The 25,515-nt window shown below is 51.3% G+C and overlaps 3 protein-coding genes across 3 annotated transcripts in view; 2 read left to right on the top strand and 1 right to left on the bottom strand.

The window, feature by feature from the left end:
* The window catches only part of F8 (coagulation factor VIII), an 85,634-nt gene extending 70,694 nt beyond the window's left edge, over positions 1 to 14,940 (top strand). The window contains 4 exon segments of the mRNA NM_214167.3: positions 4,830 to 4,974; positions 5,638 to 5,786; positions 6,750 to 6,926; positions 13,236 to 14,940. Coding sequence (NP_999332.3) covers positions 4,830 to 4,974; positions 5,638 to 5,786; positions 6,750 to 6,926; positions 13,236 to 13,391 — 627 coding nt within the window. The 3' untranslated portion in view covers positions 13,392 to 14,940.
* H2AB1 (H2A.B variant histone 1) lies at positions 150 to 1,711 on the bottom strand. The gene is made up of 3 exons (XM_021080529.2): positions 1,640 to 1,711; positions 1,285 to 1,521; positions 150 to 847 (listed from the first exon to the last, which is right to left on the bottom strand). Exon 3 carries the CDS (start codon positions 610 to 612, stop codon positions 271 to 273), a length of 342 nt encoding a protein of 113 aa, XP_020936188.1. The 5' UTR covers positions 613 to 847; positions 1,285 to 1,521; positions 1,640 to 1,711; the 3' UTR covers positions 150 to 270.
* Positions 14,941 to 19,991: 5,051 nt separating the features above from the next.
* Positions 19,992 to 25,292, top strand: SMIM9 (small integral membrane protein 9). The gene is made up of 4 exons (XM_085007568.1): positions 19,992 to 20,253; positions 20,331 to 20,506; positions 21,509 to 21,638; positions 24,974 to 25,292. Exons 2-4 carry the CDS (start codon positions 20,365 to 20,367, stop codon positions 24,999 to 25,001), a joined length of 300 nt encoding a protein of 99 aa, XP_084863694.1. The 5' UTR covers positions 19,992 to 20,253; positions 20,331 to 20,364; the 3' UTR covers positions 25,002 to 25,292.
* The last annotated feature ends 223 nt before the right edge of the window (positions 25,293 to 25,515 follow it).

Genomic DNA, 25,515 nt, shown 5'->3' with positions numbered 1-25,515 from the left:
ACCCCAGACCCTGTCACCCTCTGCCCCCGCCCGACTCCGACCCCTCGCCCACCCCCGGCCCGACTCTCGCCCCCTGTCCCTCCAGGAAGCGACGTCCCAGCCCCGCCGCCTCCCACCCCCACGCCGAGTGACCGAAGCACGCACGAGGGTTTCTTTAAACACGTGTATTGCCTGGCAACGAGTCTGCCCGAGGAGGCAGGCAGGGAGGCAGGCCGGGGCTTCCGGGGCTGTGAGGGGCTGGGGCCAGGACATCCAGGGCGCGTCGGGCAGCTACTCCTGGGTCGGGGCCACTTGCGAGATGGCGAGGGTTCCGAAGAAGGCGCTGAGCAGGGCGTTGTTGTGGACCGCCATGGCCACCAGCTCTGGGGTGATGCACCTCCTACCCACAATCTGGGCCTCGTCGCCCGCCAGCTCCAGGACCCTGGCCGTCAGGTACTCGATGGTGGCCGCGAGGAAGACCCGGGCGGACGAGCTCAGGCACTGGGCGTAGGGGCCCTCCCGCAGGAGGCGCTCCATGTGGCTCACGGAGGCGGACAGCCCGGCTCGGGTGGTGCGGGCGCAGGTCCGCCCCTGGCGACCGGGTGACTTTCGACGGCTCCTTTTCCCGGGCATGCGGCGGCTGGGCGTTGGGGGCGCCTTCTCCGACGGACCGACCGACGGGCCTAGCTACCTCTGCCGTGGGGTGCAGCGCGATGAGCTCCAAGAGGTGCCACGAGGTGCGCCGAGGTGCCCTGGGAGGTGCCAGCTGGTCGCGACGTCTCAAGACAACCGCTCCCCTCGGGCCTCCACTGCGTAGCCCAGCGACCACGGGTCGGGGCGGCCCCTCATTGGTCGGGGTGCTCGCGCTCTGACACGTACATCCGGGGAGGTCACTGCTCGCCCGGAACCCACCCTCACCCCGCACCCCCGCACCCCCGCACCCCGCACCCCGACCCCCCGCAGGCCTGGGCCTGCCCCGAAATGGCGCTGGCAGGACCCTGCCGCCCCTGCTCCCGGGACCCTCTCTTTCCGAGGGAACTCTCACGTTGCCCGGGATGGGAGCTTGGTCCCGAGAAGAGGACCAGTGGCGGACCATCCAGGGGCACCAAGAATACACTGGTGGGGCCGGGCCACCGTCACGACGATCTACTTCCCAAACCTTGGCGCCCCCCCACCCCCGCAAAGAAACCCTGTACCCTCCAAGCCGTCTGTCCCCCCGCCCCCTCCTGAGTGCCCTCCACCCCCACACACCTCGCCCCCCCCCCCGCCCCCGCCCGCCCCTGGAGTACCCAGGCAACAGCTCACCGGCTTCCAGGGACCCTTGTTCCTAGAGAGGCACCCCTCCAATAAGCAGGTGGTCTTCTGTGTCTGGCAGCTTTCCCTTCGCATAACGTTGGCATCAGCGTTCCTCCCCTGATGGCACGAAGCGGCACCACGGTCCTTTCCTGGCTGAATGGCGGTCCGCTGCCTGACTCTCGTCATCGCTTAGGCGGCGGATGCCATCGTCCCTCGCTGGACGTTTGGGGGACTCGCGCCTTGTGCCTGTTGGGAAGAGGCTGTGGTGAACCCTCCGTCCAGGCTCCTCTTTGAACACCTCTTTTCCGTTCTCCTGGGCTTATACCCACGAATGGCTTTTCGGGGTTTAGTTCTGGACTCTTACCTCTCTCTCGTTGGCAAACGGGTCTCCCCTTAGGCTGGTACCACCCAGCTTTGATAACTGGAGCTTTATCCTAAGGTTTGAAATAGGGACGTGCGAGTCCTCCAGCTGTTTCCCTCTCTTCCAGGATGACGTGGGCTAGTCAAGGTCCCTGGAAATTCCGGATGCATTCAGCGTTGGCTGTGACACTTCTGTAAAGCAGGGCACTGGGGATTTGATAGGCATTGAATGAATTCTCTAGACAACTTGGGGTGGGATTTCTACCTTAACAGTGCTAAGTCTTCCAGTCCATGACTCCTGCTGTCTTCCCTTCTTCTCTTGTTCCTGATGTTAGTGGAAATGCTTCCAGTCTTGGAGCACCACTGAGTATGTTGTTCTCTATGTGTATCTCATCAATGCCTTTTGGAGTTCCCGTGGTTGCACAGCAGAGACGAATCTGACTAGGAACCATGAGGTTGTGGGTTCAATCCCTGGCCTTGCTCAGTGGGTTAAGGATCTGTGGTGGTGGTGTAGGCCGGCAGCTACAGCTCTGATTCGACCCCTAGCCTGGGAACCTCCATGTGCCGCTGGTGCGGCCCTAAAAGGACAGTGACAAATAAAAATTTTAAAAAAAGTGCCTTTTACTGTGTTGAGGATTTTTCTTTCTGTTCCTGGTTTGCTCGGCGTTTTTGGTCATGTAAGGCTGTTGGACCGTTTCAAGTGCTGTTTCTGCACCGACGGACCCGATCATCTGGGTGTCCTCCTGCTCCATTGTATCCATGTGGTGTTGATTCTTCAGTTTTCTTGTGTTGAGCCATCCTTTCCTTCCTGGGATTGTTCCCATTGGACATGGAATGTAATATTTATAATATGCTGCTTGATTCAGTTTGCTGGAATTCTCTTGGGGGTTTTGCATCCACATTCATGATGGCCATTGGGCTGTAGTTTTTGTTTCTTCTGGTGTATATGTCTGGCTTTGGTATCAAGGTAATGCTGGACCTATAGTATGAATTAAGATGTTTTTCTTCTTGGAGTTCCCGTCGCGGCTCAGTGGTTAACGAATCCGACTAGGAACCATGAGGTTGCGGGTTCAGTCCCTGTGCTTGCTCAGTGGGTTAAGGATCCGGCGTTGCCGTGAGCTGTGGTGTAGGTTGCAGACGCGGCTCGGATCCCGCGTTGCTGTGGCTGTGGTGTAGCCCGATGGCTACAGCTCCGATTTGACCCCTAGCCTGGGAACCTCCATATGCCGCGGAAGCAGCCCAAGAAATGGCAAAAAGACAAAAAAAAAAAAAAAGATGTTTTTCTTCCTTTTCTATCTGTTGGAAGATTTTGGGAAAGGACTGACATTAATTCTTCCTTCCTTTTGTCCGTCCTTCCTTTCTTTTGCTTTTTAGGCCTGAACCTGTGGCATATGGAAGTTCCCAAGCTAGGGGTCTCTTTGGAGCTGCAGCCACCGGCCTACGCCACAGCCACAGCAACATGGGATCCAAGCTGTGTCTGTGACCTACACCACAGCTCACGGCAATGCCGGATCCTTGACCCACTAATGGAGGCCAGGGATGGAACCGTATTTCCTGGATACTAGGTCAGGTTCATTACCGCTGAGTCACTGCCATAACTCCTTTTCTTCTGTATTTAGAATTCACCAGTGAAGCCATGTAGTACAGTTTCTGGCGTATAATACATGGGATCCAGGATTTGTGTAGTCGTTAATTGCTTGTTTGTTTGTTTTGTCTTTTGTCTTTTTAGGGCCGCACCTGCAGCATATGGAGGTTCCCAGGCTAGGGGTCAAATCAGAGCTGTAGCCTCCAGCCTACGCCAGAGCCACAGCAACGCGGGATCCGAGCCGCGTCTGCAACCTACACCACAGCTCACAGTCACGCCGGATCCTTAAGCCACTGAGCAAGGGCAGGGATGGAACCCACAAGTTCATGGTTCCTAGTCGGATTTGTTAACCACTGTGCCATGACGGGATCTCCTGTTTAGTTATTAGTCGTTTGTTGAATTAATACCTTGTCTCCCTAAGAAACTTCCAATCAAGATGCAAGAACTGGGTTAAAAATGAAGCAGATTTCGGAGTTCCCGTTGCGGCTCAGTGGTTAACGAATCCGACTAGGAACCATGAGGTTTTGGGTTTGACCTCTGGCCTTGCTCAGCGGGTTAAGGATCCGGCATTGCCGTGAGCTGTGGTGTAGGTTGCAGACGCAGCTCAGATCTCGAGTTGCTATGGCTCTGGTGCAGGTTGGTGGCTACAGCTCCGATTCAACCCCTAGCCTGGGAACCTCCATATGCCACGGGAAGTGGCCCTAGAAATGGAAAAAAAAAAAAAAAAAAAAAAAAAAAGAGATCTCTTTATCAAAAAATAATGCTGTGATTTCTGGGGCAATGCTATACATTTGTCAATATATTTTATCCCTAGGAAGAAAAAATTATTACATGGCAGAACAATTTTTAAATTCCCCATAATATTATAACTCTGATGTCTGATTATATCAGATCACATTGATTCCTGTTCTAGTATATTCAAGCCGAATCCCAGGCGTTTTTCAAGAGATGATTTTCAACTTTTACTACATGCCACGATTTAAATCTTGGCCTTTTGAATTGGCATTCCTAGTATATTTCTCAAACGGCCTTCCTTTTCCCTTAAATATGACATGTACTTTTCTGTAGAACCTCGATGTGTCAATCATTACACACACACACACACACACACACACACACACACACACACACACACTCGCAGACTCTCGCGAGATCATTATGAGACCACCGTGGTCAGCGTCCTGCTCCTGGTTCCCTTTCACATCTGCCTCTGTCCTCGGCTGCCGCTTCCAGGCTTCACGGTCTGATTCAGTAGATCTGGACGAGGGCTCAAGATCCTGCATATCTAAGTGCCCGCAGGCGATTCTAGCGCTGTGGCCTGACTGGCTTAGCAAGGGCCCGAATGGCCTCCTCGACTTCGAGGAGCCTTCTGCAGGACCCCCGGTAGACCACTTCGCCTGCCCAGCCTACACTCCCTCATTCCAGCCTTCCTCCTGAGGCTCTCCTTCACGCCCCGCATTCGAACGCCTGTCTGGCTGGAATCGTTGTATTTGGTGCTGGGCGCTGCTGAGACATGCGAAAGCCAAAGCGGAAGAAGGGTATGGTTGGGAGGAATTGCTTCTTACTCCGCCTTCATTTTACATGGATCCGCCCTAATAACTCCCTGCAGGTCTTCTTTGGCAATGTGGACGCATCTGGGATTAAACACAATATTTTTAACCCTCCGATTGTGGCTCGGTACATCCGTTTGCACCCAACACATTACAGCATCCGCAGCACTCTTCGCATGGAGTTGATGGGCTGTGATTTAAACAGTAAGTGTCAAGTCATCCCGTGTCCCTCCAGCTCCCGCGGTGGTAGGACGGCTAACTGTCCTGTCTTCCCGAGACTGGGGGATTTCTCAGGAAACCGGACTATCAGTGCGAAAACCAGTACAGTCCTGGGCGAACCCAGGCCTCAGGTATCCTAACCATGGGATGCCCTGGGAGCAGCCACCTCCTGCACTACTGTTCATGAGGCAGACCAAACTCAAGTAGAGCCAGAGCTCCCGTCGTGGCTCAATGGTAACAAACCTGACTGGTATCCATGAGGACTCAGGTTCGATCCCTGGCCTCGTTCAATGCATGAAGGATCCAGCGTTGCCGTGAGCTGTGGTGTAGGTTGCAGACGCAGCTCGGATCCTGGGTTGCTGTGGCTCTGGCGTAGGCCGGTGGCTACAGCTCCGATTCAACCCCTAGCCTGGGAACCTCCATAGGCCGCAGGTGCGGCCCTAAAAGGCAAAAAAAAAAAAAAAAAAAAAAAAGGCAGAGCAGAGCTGACCAGAAAGTAGGGGCCATGTTAACAATAAGGTGCCCAAATTACTGCCTGGGAAACGGCGTCATGATGGCAGTAGGCCTAGAATGTCAGTGGAGGCCAAGGCCGGCAGAGCCTCAGCTGCATCTTGGCCTGTGACTGCGCTCTTGTCTCGTTTCTTTGAGGTTGCAGCATGCCCCTGGGAATGCAGAATAAAGCGATATCAGACTCACAGATCACGGCCTCCTCCCACCTAAGCAATATATTTGCCACCTGGTCTCCTTCACAAGCCCGACTTCACCTCCAGGGGCGGACGAATGCCTGGCGACCCCGGGTAAGAAGCGTGGTTGGGAAACGACATCGAGGTCGCGTGCTTCCCTCACCTGCTCATTCCCCCAAATGTGTCACGGAAGGCTGACTGTGCACAGAAAGCCCCACGGATGTTTAGTGGATGCGTCTACACAGCATTCATGGCCGGAAAAGACCCCCAGTTGAATCTCCTGGAAGCAGGATCCCCATATGCAGGACTGGGCCAAGGTTTGTGAAGGATCAGTAGCGGCTGAGGTCCAGTTTTGCAGAGAAATAGCCCTCTTTGCAGCTTTCTCAGTGCCTCAAAGGAACGGGTCAGAGCTATGTGTGGCACACAGGCACTGTGCTTTTCTAGAAGCCCTCAGTTTGTAATTTTAATCACGGGACAGCTTTGGAGCATGAATGGAGGTCATGGGCTCTGCCCCTCTGGGGGCGTTTTTTTGTTTTGTTTTGTTTTGTCTTTTTGCCTTTTCTGAGGCCGCTCTCGGGGCACATGGAGGTTCCCGGGCTAGGGGTCTAATCGGAGCTGTAGCCGCCAGCCTGTGCCACAGCCACAGCAACGCAGGATCCGAGCCATGTATGTGACCCACAGCACAGCTCACGGCCACACCGGATCCTTAATCCACTGAGCAAGGCCAGGGGTCGAACCCGCACCCTCATGGTTCCTAGTCAGATTCGTTAACCACTGCGCCACAGCGGGAACTCCTGGGGGCATATTTTTAAGACCAGCGGCTGTGTAACCCGTTGCCTCGCTGTAACCCTGCAGTCCGCACATATTTACTGGGCACCTATTAAGTGGCTAAGCCCGGGATACAGAGATAAATGCTGACAAATTCTGGCCCTCGAGTTGCTTCGCGTCTAAGAGGGAGACTGCCACACAGAGCCCCAGTGTGCAGAGGGATGAGAGCGGCGATCCGATGGAGGAGAAGGGTCCGGGGGGTCCTGGGAGCCAGCAGACACCAACCCGCTCCCGCTCTGCCTTCCCCAGGTGAGCAGCGCAGAGGAGTGGCTGCAGGTGGACCTGCAGAAGACGGTGAAGGTCACAGGCATCACCACCCAGGGCGTGAAGTCCCTGCTCAGCAGCATGTATGTGAAGGAGTTCCTCGTGTCCAGTAGTCAGGACGGCCGCCGCTGGACCCTGTTTCTTCAGGACGGCCACACGAAGGTAGGCAGACTCCCGGGCCGGCGCCGCTCTCGGGCTCCGCGCTCGCTGATGCAGCGAGGTTGCCACGGGACCAGGCTTCCCGATAAGCTTCCCTGAGCAGCTGTAGTAACAAGACCCTCTGAGAGGTGAGGACCCAGGCCCCCCGGGCCAGAAGGTCTAAGGCCAGGAAACGGCAGAGCAGAGCCCACAGCTGATTGTCCTCGCAGTGTTGCTGTCACTCGGGACAGTGGCAACAATCAGGAGGATGTAAACAAATAAGAGTGATGCGCCAAATGCCTCACGACGTCCACATCCCACCAGCGGCGCCCATTTCCCAAGAATTCACCGCAGGAGGCCCTTACTGTCTCCGGTGCTCTCTAAACTCCACTTGCACTAAGAAACCCTCAAGGTTTTCTTTTGTCTTTTTTTTTTTTTTTTTTTTTCGCTTTTTAGGGCCACACCTGCAGCTATGGAAGTTCTCAGGCTAGGGTTAGAATCGAGGCTACAGCTGCCGGCCACAGCCAGAGCCACAGCCACGGCAGATCCGAGCCACGTCTGCGACCTACACCACAGCTCTCGGCAACGCTGGATCCTTCACCCACGGAGCGAGGCCAGGGATCGAACCTGCAACCTCATGGTTCCTAGTTGGATTCGTTTCCACTGCGCCACCACGGGAACTCCCTCAACTCTCTCTCACACTGGCCTCTTAGACATACTGTTACTTCTACCTACATCCTAAGGTCCTTCCTACTGCCCCTTCAAGCCTCAGATAAACATCCTCTCCCGCAAGAATTTCCTATTCCTTCAAGGTTAGATTAAATTCTTCTGCTTCTGGCGGTTTAGTGGAATAGGGTATTAATAAGATATGTTCTGAGGACATTTCCGTTTGAAAACGGGTGTGTCTCTGATACATGCGACAGTATGGATGAACCTGGAAAACGTGCTAAATGACACAGGGCAGACCTGAAAGGGTAAATATTAGTCAGAGTTCTCCGGAGAAACAGAACCAATAGGATGTGTGTGTGTGTGTGGCTCACATGATTATGGAGCGGGACAGGTCCCAGGATCTGCAGGGTGAGCCAGCAAGCTGGACTCCCAGGAGAGCCAATGACGTCATCTCAGTCCAAGTCCAAAGGCCTGAGAACCAAGCGAGCTGATGGAATAAGTTCCAGGCTGAAGACCAACAAGAGCCGATATTTGAGTTTGAGCCCACAGGCTGGAAAAAAGCAAACTCCCAGTCCCAACGCAGTCAGGCAGAAAGAATTCTCTCTTCCTCGGGGGCCGGGTGGGGACTCAGCCTTTCTGTTCTCTTCACGCCTTCAGCTGATTACCACTCAGCTACAGGAGGGAGGGCTTTGTTCACGCTGCCCTTTCAGTGCTGATCTCATCCAAAGACACGCTCCCTGACACGCCCAGACTGGCTGACCAGATAGCTGCACATCAAGTTAGCAAAAATCACCACGAGGTCTCTGGAATATGAGCACCTACGTTCAGTCGATGTTACCGGAGGCTGCGCAGAGGGGAGGATGGAGAGGCACTGTTCGAGGGGCCAGAGTTTCAGTTTTGCACGATGGAAATGGGTGGGGTGATGGTTACACAACATTGCGAATGGGCTTCATGCCCCTGAACCACACGCTTCAGCACGGTGAAAATGGTGAGTTGCAGGTTATGTATATAGTAGCACAATAAAAAAGGCTGTACCAGTTCCCAGTGGCTCAGCAGGTTAAGGATATGGTATTGTCACTGCTGTGGAGTGAGCTCGGTCCCTGGCCCAGAAACTTCCACATGCTGCAGGTGCAGCCAAAAAAAAAAAAAAAAAAAAAGCTCTGTCCCTGCTACTACAAACTTCTTACTGCACTGCTGCACTGCTCAGTGAGGGACCCTGCACTTCCTCACTGCCGACAGCAAAAAGAAAACCCCAAAAGAACCCACATGAGCTTTTATTTTAAAATAATGAACTTTAAAATCAATCAAAAAATCATGAACTTGAATCAGAGTAAAGAGAAGTGAAAAATGAGAAACTGCAACATGGAGGCAAGTGTTGGGGTTGGGGTTGTTCCCAGGAGACCAAGCTTTGAGCCAAAGGCGAGAACTCAGTGTGAGACTCTTCTGCACTAAGATGAGCCCCGAAAGGAGCTGAACTATGACATCGTCCACATAGGTCAGCAGACATGCAAGATAACGAGCCACCGTCGCGAAGAGTGACCAAAACCAATCAATACAAATTCAGAACCTGAAGAATATCAGATACTGACATTATCAGATATATACCGTAAAATGACAAATTATCCAAAACTATTAGGCACTTTGGGGAAAAACTGTGCTTTTATAAATTAAAAACATAATTTTTGAAGTTTAAAAGCCAAATAGTGATTGGGCACAGCCAAAGACAATTTCGTCAATTGTAAAAAAAAAAAAAAAAAAAAAATCTGAAGAAATTACTCACGATGGAGCACAGAAGGTGAAATATGTGAAAAAGACACTGAGACAGGCTATCCAGAGAAGGCCTCACAGGTATCCAGTTGGAATCCAGAATGAGTGAAAGAAATAGTGGCAAAATGGCAAAGAAAACAAGGGTGATCACTTTTGCCACTTTTTTTTTTCATTTTGGCCCGGACAGCATATGCAGAAGTGCCTGGACCAGGGATTGAACATGCGCCACAGCAGTGATAAGGCCAGATATTAACCCACTGAGCCACCAGGGAACTCCTGCCACTTCTTTTTTTTTCCTTTTTTTTTCTTTTTTTGCCATTTCTTTGGGCCACTCCCGCGGCATATGGAGGTTCCCAGGCTAGGGGTCTCATCGGAGCTGGAGCCGCCGGCCTACGCCACAGCCACAGCTACGCGGGATCCGAGCCGCATCTGCAACCTACACCACAGCTCACAGCAATGCCGGATCGTCAACCCACTGAGCAAGGGCAGGGACCGAACCTGCAACCTCATGGTTCCTGGTCGGATTCATTAACCGCTGCGCCACAACGGGAACTCCTCCTGCCACTTCTATTCAACATTGTAGTGAAAGTTATAGCCAGAGAAATTATGAAATAAAAAGAAATAAAAGCCATTAAGATTGGAAAGAGGGAAGTAAAATTCTCTTCACCAGTGATATGATTTTATATGTAGAAAATCCTAGGACTCCCCGTCGTGGCGCAGCGGTTAACGAACCCGACTAGCATCCATGACGATGTGGGTTCAATCCCTGGCCTCACTCGGTGGGCTAAGGATCTGGCATTGCCATGAGCTGTGGTGTAGGTCGCAGACGTGGCTCAGATCCCACACTGCTGTGGCTGTGGCATAGGCTGGCAGCTGTAGCTCTGATTGGACCCCTGGACTGGGAACCTACATATGCCTGGGTGTGGCCCTAAAAAGACAAAAAGCCAAAAAAAAAAAAAAAAAAAAGAAAGAAAGAAAGAAAGAAAATCCTAAAGAACCTACACAAAATGATTAGAGCTCATAAATGAATTCGGCAAAGTTGCAGTCTACGTGATCAACAGTCAAAAATCAGTTGTATTTCCATATACTAGCAATGAAAAATCTGAAAAGAAAATTAAGAAAATTTCATTTACAATAGTATCAAAAAGAATAAAATATTTAGGAGTAAATTCAATGAAAGATGTACACTGAAAGCTATCCAAGATTGCTGAAAAAAATTAAAGCCCTAAGTAAATGGGAAGCTATCCTGGGTTAATGGGCTGGAAGATATTATCAAGATGGCACTACTGCCCAGAGCTTTCATTAAAAAAAGAAAAAAAAAAAGGAACCAGAAGACACATACATAATCACAAGAAGAGTGGCAAACTGACTGGTGATTTCTAAACAATAATGAAAATCAGAAGATAATTCATGATATCCATATGAAGGAAAATTCTGAAACCTCCCCTGAAAAGGAAAATCTAGTGAAATTTTTCTCTGCATCCAAGCAAAAACAAAAAATATTTCTAGGAGTCCCTGTTGCAGCTCAGTGGCAACAAACCTGACTAATGTCCATGAGGACACAGGTTCGATCAGTGGAACCTGTGCTCAGTTGATTAAGAATCCAGCGTTGCCCTGAGCTATGGTGTAAGTTGCACATGCAGCTGGGATGTGGCGTTGCTGCGGCTGTGGTGTAGGCCGGCGGCTGCAGCTCCTAGTAGACCCCTAGCCTGGGAACCTCCATCGGCCGCAGATACAGCCCTAAAAAGCACACACACATTTCTAACATGGAGTGATTTTACTCTCCACAGCTAGCTTTGCTACCGAATTTTCAAGGGAGTAATAATGCCATTATTACAAAGATTCTTCCACAAAAAGAGTAAGTAGAGAGAAGAGTCCAGAACACAGGTAAAATCATTTCTGGAAAGAGAAAGGCCAACCCCGGGATGAAATCCTAACATTTGAGGCCTTCTGGACCATGAGCTGAAAGGAAAGCGAGGGAGCACAAATGCAGCGCCGTTTCCCACAGAGGCGACTCCATCTCTTGGAGGCGTGGTGATGAACAAGAGGAGAAGTCAGGCGGCGGAAATGAAGTGTTCTTTTTCTAAAAGCCAGAACAAATCACAAAATCCCAAGACAAATCTTCCTGTCCCGTCTATTAGAGAAATCACTCTCTCTCAACAGTAGAGGGTGCTCCTGGACTGCCCAGCCTCCCCAGCCTCTTCCCTCTGCCGTAAAGGAAACGAAAATAGATGAGGTAACAGGTGTTGTCCTTGACTGTTCGCCTCCTCCGTGTTTGAAAGGTCCCGTGACTTTGGGCTTGACAATAGGACTCGTGCCTCTGCCGTGAGACCAAGACGGCCAGCCTGAGCCGAAATACAGACAGCACGCAGGAGTCCGGAGTCCCGCTGAAACGTGTAAAGGGAGAGGAGGGCCTCTTCCCCACAGAGACATTCCAACGAATAAATGCAGACAAGAAGACAAAACTAGCAGCTCACCTTGTAAGCACCAATAGTCTTTTGACGCCTTGTAAGCAACTTCTTTTGTGACCGCCGGGTGCAGTGGCTTTGCTCTGGAATCTCGGTTTCCAGAGCAGGGGTGGTCGAAGCCAGGCCACAGTGGTGAACGCACCGAGTCCTAAGCACTAGACCACCAGGGAACTCCCCAGTAAGGAACTTGAATGGATACTAAAAGCACTGGACGCAAACTTAACGTGGCACAAAATATTCCCACAGTCGCAAAGGGTCACCCCACAGGTTGTTAGCAAAAGGAAATGACTGCCTTTATGACAGAGCGGTGCGGGGACAGCACCTCGACTGAGCGGGCCAGCCTTGCATCGTCAGTCACGGGACAAGCCTGTGCCGTGTGTCCTCCGATGTGATACAGCAGGAGAGACACATCGTGTGGGACGGTCACTAAACGGGTCAAAGTTAGACTGTGGGACGCTGTGCCGCACGGCGGTCCTCGGCTTTGTAAAATGTCCACGTCGGAGGTCCCGTCGTGGCGCAGCAGGTTACGAGCCTGACTAGGAACCATGAGGCTGCGGGTTCGATCCCTGGCCTCCCTCAGGGGCTTAAGGGTCCGGCGTTGCCATGAGCTGTGGTGTGGGTCGCAGACGCGGCTCGGATCCCGCGTGGCTGTGGCTGTGGCGTAGGACGGCAGCTGTAGCTCCCATGGGACCCCTGGCCTGGGAACCTCCAGATGCCACAGGGGTGGCCATGACTTTAAAAAATAAAATAAAATGTCATGAGGAACAGCAACAAAAAAAGACCAGAGACTAGGCGTCTGTTCTAGATTAAAGAAGATGTAGGAGTTCGTTGTATTCTTCTTTCAGTTTGAGGAACAAGAAGAAGCTAATCGAGCAGGTGTACAGGTCTCCAAATAAACCACCAATGTTTATCCCAGCAGCTTTTGTTTCTCCAAAGTGTTACGGAACAGGCTTTGACACGCGTGGGTAGTATCTTTGCCGCCGTCTTTGATGCGATCTATATCGTGCTGCATGTTCGCTGCGGGGCCTGACTAAGGTCTCTGCTGTCCTGGAAGGGACATTCGGGGGTGGCCGCGCGGGGTGCCATCAGGAAGCGGGGAAAGGGCGGCGAGCGAGCAGGGTGAGCCGAGGAGGCGCCAAGAAGGACGTTTGCACGGAGGCCGGCGTGGCTGCTGAAGTGTCTGGGGGGAGGGTGCGGACGGCTCCGGGGAGCAGTGCAGAGGGGGGATGACAAGCCAGGGACCGCGGGCGCAGGCACTGTCCCAGGCCCTCCCGGGCGGCCGTCCTGGGCTCCTGGGGGCCTGAGACACTCGGCTGTGCTTTGTGGTGGCCTTGGGGGGGAGGTCAGCGGGGCCCATGGGGGGGGGGTGCGGACGAGCGGGGGGCATCTTCCTGGCACGCAACGAACCAACGCTTTGGTCCTCCCTCAGGTTTTTCAGGGCAATCAGGACTCCTCCACCCCCGTGGTGAACGCTCTGGACCCCCCGCTGTTCACGCGCTACCTGAGGATCCACCCCACGAGCTGGGCGCAGCACATCGCCCTGAGGCTCGAGCTGCTGGGCTGCGAGGCACAGCAGCACGTCTGACGTCCCCCGTGCCCCCCGCCAGGGCCCCGCCAGCCTCCCTCGCCTCCTCCGCGAGCCCCACAGCGGCCAAGGCGCACCCTCCTCCCAGTGTAATCAGGCCACAGCCACGAGGACACCCCATGGACCCAGCATCCTCCACCGGGGAAAAGCCAAGTGCGGCCAGTCAGCAGAAGATCGTCCTGCTGTGAGCGGTTCGGACTGGGCTTCAGAGCTTTGAAACCACAGCCACCCCTGCCCACCACCCATCAGGGACCACGTGAGCACAGGCCTGAGACCATCCGCGAGACGGACATAATCTGAGAACTCGACCAGCAAAGGAGACAGACACGGCCAGGTTTCATCATCTGGGCCCCGCGGGGCCTTAGTGTTGGCGACCCGAGGCTCGCAGACAGGATTCAAGAGCGCCCCCAGCCCCCCGCCCCCCGCGAATCACACGCAGCGTGGTGTGTGGATGCGGCGCAGGTGTCCCAAGAATTGGTGCGACTTTTAAAGGGTCAAAAGACTGTAAAACAGTTCAGGTCAGTCTGAGGAGGATGGAGACATGCAGCCATCTGGTCTGAATCCTGAACAACCAGCAGTGAGACTAGGTTAGGCTCACAGAACTCTCGGGAACCTTGGAATGAAATGATAACATCCCCTCGCAGCTTGTGCTGACCAGGAAAGGCCGCTGCCTTTCCCGAGAGGCTGCCAGAGGCCGTGTTTTCCGTACTTCTGCAGAAAGCTGACGAAAGCCGTGGCTGTCTGGGACAGGAGACACAACACCCCGATTCTCATCATGCCCTCGTTTCCCGCTCTCCCTCAGCTAATTTTCTGCTGAAACAGCATAGCAAAAATGTAACAGGAAATTCTACACCGAGACTGAAAACTGCAGCCCGACTCACACGGAGTCAGAAGACAACTGAGCTGGTGAAAGCCGAGAAAAGCCTCCCGGCAGCCAGTCTGCAGGCGGCGGCGGGAGGGGAGCCCCCGCTGCCCCCCCACAGGGTTGTGCAAGGCTTCCTGCCCTCCGCCTGCCTGCCGCCTTCCTCGGCCTGGACGGCGCGCACACGCCACGCCCGAGCTGGACGGAGCATCCCAACGCGGCGATGCAAAGCGACTTCCTAGAGGACGAGGAAAATGCGTTGCAGCGTCGTCGGAAAAACATTGCAGGGTCGGAAAAGCAAGAGGAGAGTGCTTTTCTCGGATGAGGCCGTTTGCTAATCAAACGGCTTGACCCTGGTCTGACCTTTCTGGGGACTGTCGCCCGCTGTCACGGTATAATCACGATCCGCAACGGACGAAGGTGCAAATGGTTTCTGGTCCCGTAAAGTCGGCTAAGGTTAGAGGTTAATGACAGAAATCAGTAAGTTGTTTTGCTTTATAGCCTCCGAGAGAAGTTAACCCCAAAGGTGACACGGTTTTACTCCCTGTAAAAGGTTAACCACTTCCATGTCAGACTTAATCATCTGCTCTGGGCTTTCGTTCCCCATTAACTCCGTACATCTCTGCTCCTCAAATGCTCTCGCCAGCGGCTCCTTGGCTTCCTCAATAATCCAATAAACTACAAAAACCAATGCCTTTGAGGGTTGTGTTTTTTATACTAAAAATTTAAATGTGAACAATGATATGGAAAAAACAAAACAAATCGAGGCACCGAATAGTAGGATGGACAGTTTAGAAAAACAAATTTTTTAAAAAAATTTTAGATGGTGTTCCCGTCGTGGCTCAGCAGTTAGTGAATCCAACTAGCATCCATGAGGTTGCAGGTTCGATCCCTGGCCTCGCTCAGTGGGTTAAGGATCCGGTGTTGCCGTGAGCTGTGGCGTAGATCACAGACACGGCTCAGATCTGGCGTTGCTGTGGCTCTGGCGTAGGCTGGCAGCTACAGCTCCGATTCAACCCCTGGCCTGGGAACCTCCAGATGCCGAGGATGTGGCCCTAAAAAGGACAAGACAAAAAAAAAGAAAAAGAAAAAGAAATCAGTGAATTAGAAAACTAGATTAAATTGAACTCAGGTAAAAAGTGATATAATTTATGAGAGGTGAAGTAACATTTTAAAAATTAGAAATGGAAGCTTCATCCAGGAGCAAGCGGCTGGAGAAAGAGAGGCTGAGAGCGAAAGGGACGGCGAGCGGCTATTCAGCGGATGGGGGAGTTCAGTTATGCCAGACGCCTCAGTCCCTGAGAGCTGCTACACCTCAGGGAGTCTGGAGCTAACAATGCTTGTTTTGTCTGCACATAAAAATTGGAGGCTAGCGGAGTTCCCCATAACTCAGGAGCTTAAAGATCCAGCGTTGTCCCTGCAGAAGCTCGGGTCACTGCTGTGGCTTGGGTTCGATCCCTGGCCCGGGAACGTCCGCGTTCTGCAGGCTCAGCCAAAAAACATTTGTTTAAGAGGACAGGTACATTAAGTGTTCTTACCACAGGACAAAGGGAAAGATCCTAAAGGAAACGTCAGTGTGGACGAGGCCAAACAAAACAATAGGAGAACATTTCTGAAATGTTGAAATAATGAAATAATACTAGCAGTGAAACCAAGTTTGAATCTTTTGATCAGAGTGTCTTAATGCAAGGCAGAATTTAAGAAAGACTGGAAAAAAATGCAACCCGGAGCCAGTGTTAAATTCCAGGGATCGTGTAGAAGAATGAGATTGGCCAGCAACTTGGTCAGGTAGGAAAACAGACGCTCTGCTTAACCCCATTTTACGACGCCAGTAGGCTTTTTTTTTAATTTTTAAAAAAATTTTTGGCTTTCTTTTTAGGGCCGCACCCGCGGCATGTGCAAGTTCCCAGGCTAGGGGTCTAATGAGAGCTACAGCTGCTGCCTACGCCGCAGCCGCAGCCACGCCAGATCCGAGCTGCATCTGCAACGTACACCACATCCACAGCAACGCAGGATCCTTAACCCACTGAGCGAGGCCAGGGATCAAACCCACGACCTCATGGTTCCTAGTTGGATTCGTTTCCGCTGCACCATGACGGAACTCTGACTGTTTGCAACTTTAAGTGAACAGACAAATATGCTTTTCTGTGACACACCCTATCAAACTAATCATAAGATTACAAGTCAACAATTTTTGGAAGATATGTATTAAAACAAGTTTATCTGTCAATGTTATAAAAAAGCTCGGTAGCCGCTTTGGTAAACAGACTGTACAGAAACCCGCTTTAGGATAAGATATGGACGACGTATAAGCTTTTTTTGTTTTTGTTTTTTGGGGGTTTTTTGGCCCTGCCCATGGCATGTGGAAGGTCCCAGGCCGGGGATTGAACTTGCCCCACAGCAACGACCCAGGCTACAGCCGAGGCAATGCCGGATCCTTAACCTGCTGAACTCCATGGGAACTCCAGCATAAGCTTAGCCTTGATGTTTACAAACCGACTAGCTATTTCGAAACGTCTCCCTCACTTTCTCAGCCAAGGGGGAGCCATAGGACTCCCAGGCACTTGTGGGTTTGATTTCACCCCATGGCCAACCGAGACTGAGACTTGCAGTTGCATATGCTCTTCTATAAGTAAGGATAAAAATTTTAAAACATCCTGTCAGGGAGTTCGTGCTGTGCGACAGCAGGGACAGTGGTTTGATCCCCGGCCTAGGACAGTGGATTAAGGATCCGGCATTGCAGCAGCTGTGGCTCAGATTCAGTCCCTCGCCTGGGAACTTCCATAGGCAGTGGGTGTGGCCAAAACAAACCCCCAAACATCCTGTCGGAATAGACCACGAACAAAGAAGATACATTTAGGATGGTAGGGATGGCGACCCCCAGTTCTTTGTCTGCCCTTCCTTTGGGAAAATGACCTCTCCTCTTTGCTCCTAATCCAGACTGCCTTGGGTTTCTGTCACTTGCAACCCAAGAGTACTTTCTAAACAAGACAGTGAGGACACATTTACAGAGATGCAAAGAGAACGTTTCCTCAATACAATGCAAGAATATTTCAAGCCAAAGTATCTATATTCCCATGTGTCTAGTTTATAATAACCTTTCTCCTGGGCTCAACATCGCAATATTCAAACGCCTCCTGTTCCGGCTGGGGCTCCAGTGTTCCCACCCAGAATTTGACATGACGACTCACCACTCCAGAAACTCAAGCATTGTCCTCTGCATCACTGCAGCTTTTCCTAGAATTTAATTGCCCCTCAAATATTTCTCGGCTCACATCCAGCATGGTCATTTGGCCATCGCTGATTTGTCACATCCTCTCTTGCCTCTGGTACTTCATGCCACTGTTCCTTCCACGTGCCTCTCCATAATGGCCCCAAGCTGCAAACTCTCCTTAGTGTTAATTGCCATAGAGTAATCCATTATATGAGATTTATACAGCAAATAATACATACAGTAATGATCACAATTTATTTATCCATTGCTTTTCTGACTGATACATTGTTTACAGCAGTTCTTCTATGGAGTTGATTGCCTTTTTTAAAAAACTGATTTGTAAGAATTCTTTATATGGTAAGGATATTATGTATTATGTCATATATGTTATGGAATTTTTCAGCTAATTTGTCATTAATCTTTTTCTTTACCATGTTTTGCTATATGAAAGCTGCATGGGTTTTTTGTTTGTTTGTTTTTTGTCTTTTTGCCTTTTCTAGGGCCGCTCCCGCGGCATATGGAGATTCCCAGGCTAGGGGTCCGATTGGAGCTGTAGCCGCCGGCCTACACCAGAGCCACAGCAACGCGGGATCCGAGCCGCGTCTGTGACCTACACCACAGCTCACGGCAACGCCGGATCGTTAACCCACTGAGCAAGGGCAGGGACCGAACCCGAAACCTCATGGTTCCTAGTCAGATTCGTTAACCACTGCGCCACGACGGGAACTCCGAAAGCTACATGTTTTTATGCAGTAAATTTATCGGTATTTTCATCTCTGGCTCTTGGATTTTATGACATGCTTCAAGTAGTTTTTTCTATGCCAAGATTACAAAAACATCCACTCATATTTTATTCCAACATGTATGTGGTTTTATTTTTGTTTAGTACTTGACCCACGTAGAATTTATTTTGTGTGTCACGCTCTCACTTCAGTGCCTGCAAATGAACAAGCAATCATCATGTTAAACCGTCAAAGTCCCAGGTATACACTGTTGTACGGTGTACCAGATAGGATGTGGCAGACAAAATATCGTACAATTCTTCAGGCCCAAGAGGATACAGCTCCCGTGAGGATGGGTTTCAGCGTCAACACGGATGTTTACGGTGTCTGCAGGTTGAGGTGTCAAATAGAGACGGGGGGGGCGGGGTCAAAGGCAGTACATGATATCACAAGGGAAAGGAAAATTCTATTTGGAACTTCAGAGACACGAAAGGAAGACTCTGGCCAGCTTCTTCTGAAGACCGAGGCCCAGTTCACTGGCGTCCTTGGCTCCCTGGGTGCCAGGTCAATTTCCAGGCTAGTGGCTTTCCACCCAACACCAGTCTCTCTAAGTCCTCTCCAACAGCGGGTGAGTGTGTCTCGTATAAATGTCTTCAGCAATGAAAAGTTCAAATAGGACTTTCTTTTTTCTCCTAGCAAGCAGCTGACAGGAGGGCAGATAGAGGTGTTGGTTTAATGGCTTAAAATTATCAGAGTCAGAAAACCTGTGGTTTCTTGGCCTTTGCCTCATGGACTTTGCCTCATGGTCGCAAGACAGCTCCTCATGCTTCAGATAACACTTGGAGAACGTTCACGGAAGCACAAAGGGAAACTTGTAGCACCATCGCTTTTATCAATATGGCCAAAGGTCTTCCCAGAAGCTACGCATCAGATCTCCAGGATGCCTCGTTGCTCCAAACCGTGGCACATGCTAGCAGCAGCGTGGACGGAAGAGGCGGGTTCAGCTTTTTAGTCTCTCTCGTTGTTTGCAATCAGTGAAAATGAGGTGGAGATGACAGGCCATGAACCACATCCGCCAACATCCACCACCCATTCAGTCATTAAAAATATTTATCAGGAGTTCCCGTCATGGGGCAGTGGTTAACAAATGCAACTAGGAACCATGAGGTTGTGGGTTTGATCCCCGCCCTTGCTCAGGGGGTTAAGGATCTGGGGTTACCGTGAGCTATGGTGTAGGTTGCAGACGCGGCTCGGATCCCGCATTGCTGTGGCTCTGGCATAGACCAGTGGCTACAGCTCCGATTGGACCCCTAGCCTGGGGACCTCCATATGCCGCGAGAGCGGCCCTAGAAAAGGCAAAAAGACAAATATATATATATATATATATATATATATATGAAGTGCCTGCATAGCCCGGGAGACCAGAACAGGAGGAGCAGAGGGATATGAGGCCCAGGAAGTACACGGGCCCCAATCCGACTTACACCAAAGTGAGAGCTCTTTTGGTGGGTGAGCGACAAGAGCCTGAGGGAGGCCAGGATGGAGACAGAGGTGCTGGTGGCCAGTTTATGGACCCACCTTAGAGATGAAGCTGACCTGATTCTTCTGATAGATAAGCTGGGGGACCCCAACAATACCATTCCTCCAAGTGGCCTCAGCCAAGCCAACTCTGACACAGAAGCAGGCAGTGGCACCTAATCATAAAAGTGGCAGAAAGCAGGAAGCGAGGCAGCCGGCACGTGGTGCCCACGTATCCACTTAAATCAGGCTCGTGTCAACCTTTTATACCGCTTGTTTGCTGATTCAGTAATAAGCCCAAGTAAAAACAAAACAAAACAAAACAGATGAGGGAGCGAAAAAGAGAAGTCAAAGATGACACGGCTTAAAGAGTCTCCACTAACTGAGATGCCCAGAGGGGGTGGGGTTTGGAAGGAAGAGTCGGGGCGTCTGAGCTGCTAGAGCAGCACGCCTTGCGGCCTGCTGTTTGCTTTGCAGGGTTTTTTTTGGGGGGGGGTCGGATATTTTGCTTTGGACCCCGCCTGCATTCAGGATCCAACAGTGTCGGTGAGTGAATTATTCCTGTGCTCATGACAGCCGTGGTGTTGCAATAAAAACGAAACCACCGCTTTCTAACTTTTCAGACGGAGACACCTCCCTGTGGGCCTGGGCGCGGGCATGGAGCCCCCGAGGCCGCTGAGCGGTGGCCTTCTGCTGTGCTCTCTGTCCTGCCTCCTGCTGGAAACCGGAGCATCCTCACTGTCACCTTTATCTGCCTTCGGGATTCAAGACGGAGCAGGACTGAAACCACGCTCGAGGGGTGTGTTTGCTGTTAGGGCGCATGGTCCCCTCTTCATAGGACTTTAGGTTCCTGTCTCCGGTCAGGTAAACCTGATTTTGTATTTTCTTAAAAAAAGGTTCCCAGGAGTTCCCGTCGTGGCGCAAAAGAAACAAATCCGACTAGGAACCGTGAGGTCGTGGGTTCAATCCCTGGCCTTGCTCAGGGGGTTAAGGATCCAGCGTTGCCGTGAGCTGTGGTGTAGATGCAGACGCGGCTCCGATCCTGCGTGGCTGTGGCTGTGGTGTAGGCCGGCGGCTGCAGCTCCGATTGGACCCCTAGCCTGGGAACCCCCATGTGAGGCGGGTGCAGCCCTAAAAAGACAAAAGACAAAAAAACTAAACTGTCCCCGGGAAAGCCAGTTATTCTGGTTTGGTTCATTTTAGTTCAATGAGCACCAAGCCGCCTACTGCACACCAGGCTGTTTGCAGATTGTCGCGGACTAGGCGTCCCCAGAGCCGTAGATGCCAGGCCTCCATGAAAGACGACAAGAGCTGGGGGGAGGGGTACGGAGGACCTGACCAAGGAAGTGACACCTCAGCTCTGGCCCCGAGGAGCGAGGAGCGTGCGGCTCGGCTCTTATGCTGCGGAGGGGGAGCCCCCCGGACGGCAGGCCGCAGACGCCGGGGCTTCCCGAGCCCTGCCCCTGGCCCGCGACACTCCTGCCTCACCAGGGACCCGTGTGTTCACACTCAGACCTCCGAACAAGCTCGAAGACTCTGGGCCGAGGTTTTCGCTCCTGTCCAACACACAAGGAGGCAACAATGACACATCCATCTCCGGATACCTGTTTTTTTTGGGGGGGGGAGGGGGAAGGTGTGTCCCTTTAACCTGTTCCCACAGCAAAGCAGTCCAGAATATGGGCTCTGGGCACCGCCAAGGGCCTGATATCGGGGACAGCTCTTGGAACTTGCCCCAGGATGCAGACCCGCCGCCACCCACGCCTTGGCCTTTCCTCCGCGAACGTCTGTGTTCTCCCTGCAGAGAAGCCCAGGTCCGGTCTGAGCCCCTTCGCGGATTACCTGGGGGACCTCATCCGGAACTCCATCCCCCCAGCAGCCGTTTTTGCGTTTCTTATCAGCTCAGCAATAATGGGGAGCCTCTGCTGCCTCACGTAAGCTCTGCTGGGATGAGGCGGTGGGGAGACGGCTGCCTGCGGGGAGGCGGGAGGAGGCGAGCCGCTGCCGCGAAGGGCAGCTCGGAAGGAAGGCGATTCTGAACGACACTCTGAGAGTGCATTTAACACCCTTTCAAAAAGTCTCCTCCGCGTTCTCTTTCTTTTCTACAATCCGCTCCATCCATTATCAACCACCTATAGGTGACATTTAAAAAGCAGAGTTTAGAGTTCCCACTGTGGCTCAGCGGTAATGAACCCGACTGGTATCCATGAGGATGCAGGCTCCATCCCTGGCCTCACTCAGCGGGTTAAAGACGCAGCGTTGCCGTGGCTGCGGTGCAGGCCGCAGACGTGGCTCGGATCCCGCCTTGCTGTGGCTGTGTGGTGTAGACCAGCAGCTGTAGCTCCTATTTGACCCCTACCCCGGGAACTTCCATGTGCCAAGGTGTGGCCCTAAATAGGCAAAAAAGGTGGGGGGCAGTGTTTGCAGAGTTCCCCAGAGGCTCAGCAGGTTAAGGATCTGTCTTTGTCACTGCAACGGCTCAGGTCACTGCCTTGGCATGGGTTCGATCCCTGGCCTGGGAACTTCCACATGTGTAGGGGCAGCCAAAAAAAAAAAAAAAAAAAAGCCCCCAAAGACTGCGTTGCTGATCTTTTTTCCCTAACTTCACTAATTCCTAATTACCTTTCCCTTTGGTTTACAAATATTGATTTATATAAATGGTTATGAAGCCAACGAAATTTCTGAAATAGCTAACAAAATACTCAAGCTTGGCTAGAAAAGCCAAGATTTCATTATTTCAAGCAGTATTTGCCAAGAGATGGCTACTTCCCTATCACTGTCCTGGTTACTGGAGACAGAGAAATAAGAAAACCGAATCACTTCAAACCGGTGGGTCAGTGCTATGACATGTGAAGGATTTCACAAGAGTGTAGGGAAGGGCTGTTCAAACTTCATCATCTAATAAACTGCTGAGGGCAGAGATTGGAGTAAGGGTGTGGCAACCCCACCCAAGGCTCCTGATAACCTCAAAATCACCGCAGGCCAAGAACCATGTCTAGGAGTTCCCAGCTGTGGCTCAGCCGGTTGAGGGTGTGTCTCTGTGAAGATGGGGCCTCGCTCCCTGGGTTCAGGATCTGGCTTTGCCCTAGGCTGCGCTGCAGGTCGCAGATGCGGCTCAGATTTGACCCCTGGCCCGGGAACCCCACATGCCACCTGTTCAGCGGGAAAAAAAAGAATCATGTCTAGGAAACAAGCTTGGATATGGTTACTGGCACATGGAGCCATCTGGCGCCAAACAGAACTCAGGGAGCTATTCGCTGCTGGGGCATTTTTCAAAGAGTGGTTGGCCCTCTGACCTTCTAGGACAAGGAGGTGGCCTTTGGAGGCACCAGCACTTGCTTCAGAGGCCGCCACATAGAATAACGACCAGGCGGAGCCTCCCCTAGAGGATCCGGGCCTAATCAATGTCTGCCTAGCAAGGTTCCAGAATGACTGCTCTTTTCAAACTGAGTGTTTCCGGCGCCCACCCTCTTCCGGCTCCATCGTTGCTGGGGGGGGGGGGGGGCTGGTGGGCAGAGAGTCTGTTTCAGTTCATGGGTCCCTTAAGCAAGAGGGAACCAGAAACTCTGGACTTGTCCTCAAGTCAGATGTCCTGGAAACAGAACGCCTGCGGCATCGTATCCGGGATTGAGGCCGGTGGTGGTGGTGGCGGGGGAGGAGCTCGACTGCCCGCAGAGCCTCGGTGACCCTCGCAGGAGTTGCCCCACCTCAACAGTTGTGGGGAGGACAATTAAAGACGCCAGGGCTCAGGCCAAGACGCAAGTGATTGGGTGTCTTTTAAGTCATTGTCACCCAAGGTATGGCTAGCCGGCCAGCTGCATCCGAAAGATCTGTGAAGATAAAGCAGACAAGCTGCCAAGACAAAGGCTTCTTTCTTTGAAGCACAGGGCTCAGCCTGAGGAGAAAAACCAGTAGAGCCTTGCTGGGAACGAGTGCGGGCAGTGAAGGCAGGAGGGCAGGAGGGCAAGAGGGCAGTGAGGGCAGCGAGGGCAGGAGGGCAGGCCAGACGGAGCAAAAGCCAAGGAGACCTTGATGGAGAAACAGGACAGGAGAGACGGGAGAGCAACAAACAAGACAGGGAAAGCGGAGAAAAAAGGATAGATGCAGGAGCCCTAAGATTAAATTTTTAGTAGAAAAGACCCCAAATAATACAACAACAACAAAGTATTTCAAGGTATAATTTTTTAAATGTTGCCGAAATCACGGGAGTCTCAAATCTATAAACTGCACGGGGGCCAGGAAAAACGGGCACTTGGAACCGGGCACATAGTACCTGCTCACTAATACTTGATTTCGAAAATAACTCTCTCTCGCAGTAAGGATTGCAAACACTTTCTCTGCGCCTGATTATTCATTTCCTCTCTCCACCACCAGCTGCAGCTGTAACAAGGCTTAAGCTAGCGGCTGGTGGCTGGGGCGAGTGCACAGAAATACATGCATAAGGCATTTTCAGTACGGCGTATAATAGTGAAAAAATAGAGCCAACTTAAATGCTTATCAGCTGCTTAAAGGAAGCGTTGAACACTCATGCAATGAGTGTATACAGTCACCCGAACACTGCTGTAGCTGGATGATTGTGTGAAATCATGTTCATGAAATACTGTTGAGTGGAAAAAAGCAGATAATAATTTAACCCGATTTGCTGTGTTGGTTTTTTGGGTTTTTTTTTTTTTTTTTTTTTTTTGGTCTTTTTAGCGCCACACCCGCGGCATATGGAAGTTCCCAGGCTAGGGATCCGATCGGAGCTACAGTTGCCGGCCTACACCACAGGCACAGCAACGCCAGACCCAAGCCTGTCTGCGACCTACCCCACAGCTCATGGCAACGCCAGATCCTTAACTCACTGAGCGAGGCCAGGGATCAAACCCACATCCTCATGGACACTAGTTGGGTTTGTTGCTGCTTTGCCACAATGGGAACTCCAAACCCGATTTGCTGTTAAAAATTATATGTACAGGAAAGAAGTCTTTAAGGCTCTAACCAAAGTATTGGATCCTTTAAAAAGAAAAGAAGAAAAACCAGCTGACTGTAATTCATTCTGCCTCTACCTCCAATCCCAACTGTTGTAGCAACATTCTTACTCTTGCTTTCTCAAGCCATCAAAACATTTCCTCCACATGAAATCACTTGGTTCCGATTAAGAGAAGAAGCGGTCTAAAACCCTGTCTTGGAAAAGGCGATGTAACTACGTGTGACTCTGGACAGACCAAGAGACTGTGCTGGAATTTAAACTCGGTTGGGCATTCATCATTTTCTCTTCCTTTCCCAGGATTCTCATAGGTGAACCAGTGCAATGACGTCTAGAAGATTCAGTTGGGCAAGCAGAGGGTTTGGCTTGCTGGATTGCAAGAGAGTGGAGAGTGGCTTACATGGAGGAAGCACCTATCAGTTAAAATTAAATTGTCTTCCTGCTTAAACTACCTTTCTCTTTATTTTCGCCTTTAAAACATGCAATTGCAAAGGTGATAATACACTTATTGCTGCTTTCATTACAAAATAATACATATGAATTGCAAAACAATTCATAAAATATAGAAGAAAGAAAAAGTACCCATAATTCGTACAACGAGAAATAAACATTGATTACATCTTGGTGTATTTCTTTTCAAGCTTTTCCCTATGCTTATACTACCAGCTTCCCCAAATTTGTTCTCTGAAACAATAGTTCTGTTCTAATAAATGTTATGAAATAATAGGGCTTTGGGGCCAATTAAGTTGGAGAGATGCTGAATTAAACAAATTTAAGCATGTTTCTTTGCTCCAGGCTAATATGAATCTCCACAAAAGGGTGTGATACGAAGCTTTTCCCAA

This window comes from Sus scrofa, chromosome X (assembly GCF_054392235.1).
Source record: "Sus scrofa isolate SSC_HxYL_T2T_F1_AM1 chromosome X, Sscrofa_HxYL_maternal_Yorkshire_Landrace_v2.0, whole genome shotgun sequence".
Classification (NCBI taxonomy): domain Eukaryota; kingdom Metazoa; phylum Chordata; class Mammalia; order Artiodactyla; family Suidae; genus Sus; species Sus scrofa.
The sequence above is the reverse complement of the archived record's forward strand: the minus strand, read 5'-3'. Positions and strand labels throughout refer to the sequence as shown.

Bases quoted from the DNA above. Each gene is read 5' to 3' on its own strand.
- SMIM9 (XM_085007568.1), top strand. From the start codon at position 20,365: ATGGAGCCCCCGAGGCCGCTGAGCGGTGGCCTTCTGCTGTGCTCTCTG. The intron at 20,507-21,508 runs GTGTGTTTGCTG...TTCTCCCTGCAG, and splicing joins ACTGAAACCACGCTCGAGGG to AGAAGCCCAGGTCCGGTCTG. The intron at 21,639-24,973 runs GTAAGCTCTGCT...TTCCTTTCCCAG, and splicing joins GGGAGCCTCTGCTGCCTCAC to GATTCTCATAGGTGAACCAG.
- H2AB1 (XM_021080529.2), bottom strand. From the start codon at position 612: ATGCCCGGGAAAAGGAGCCGTCGAAAGTCACCCGGTCGCCAGGGGCGG.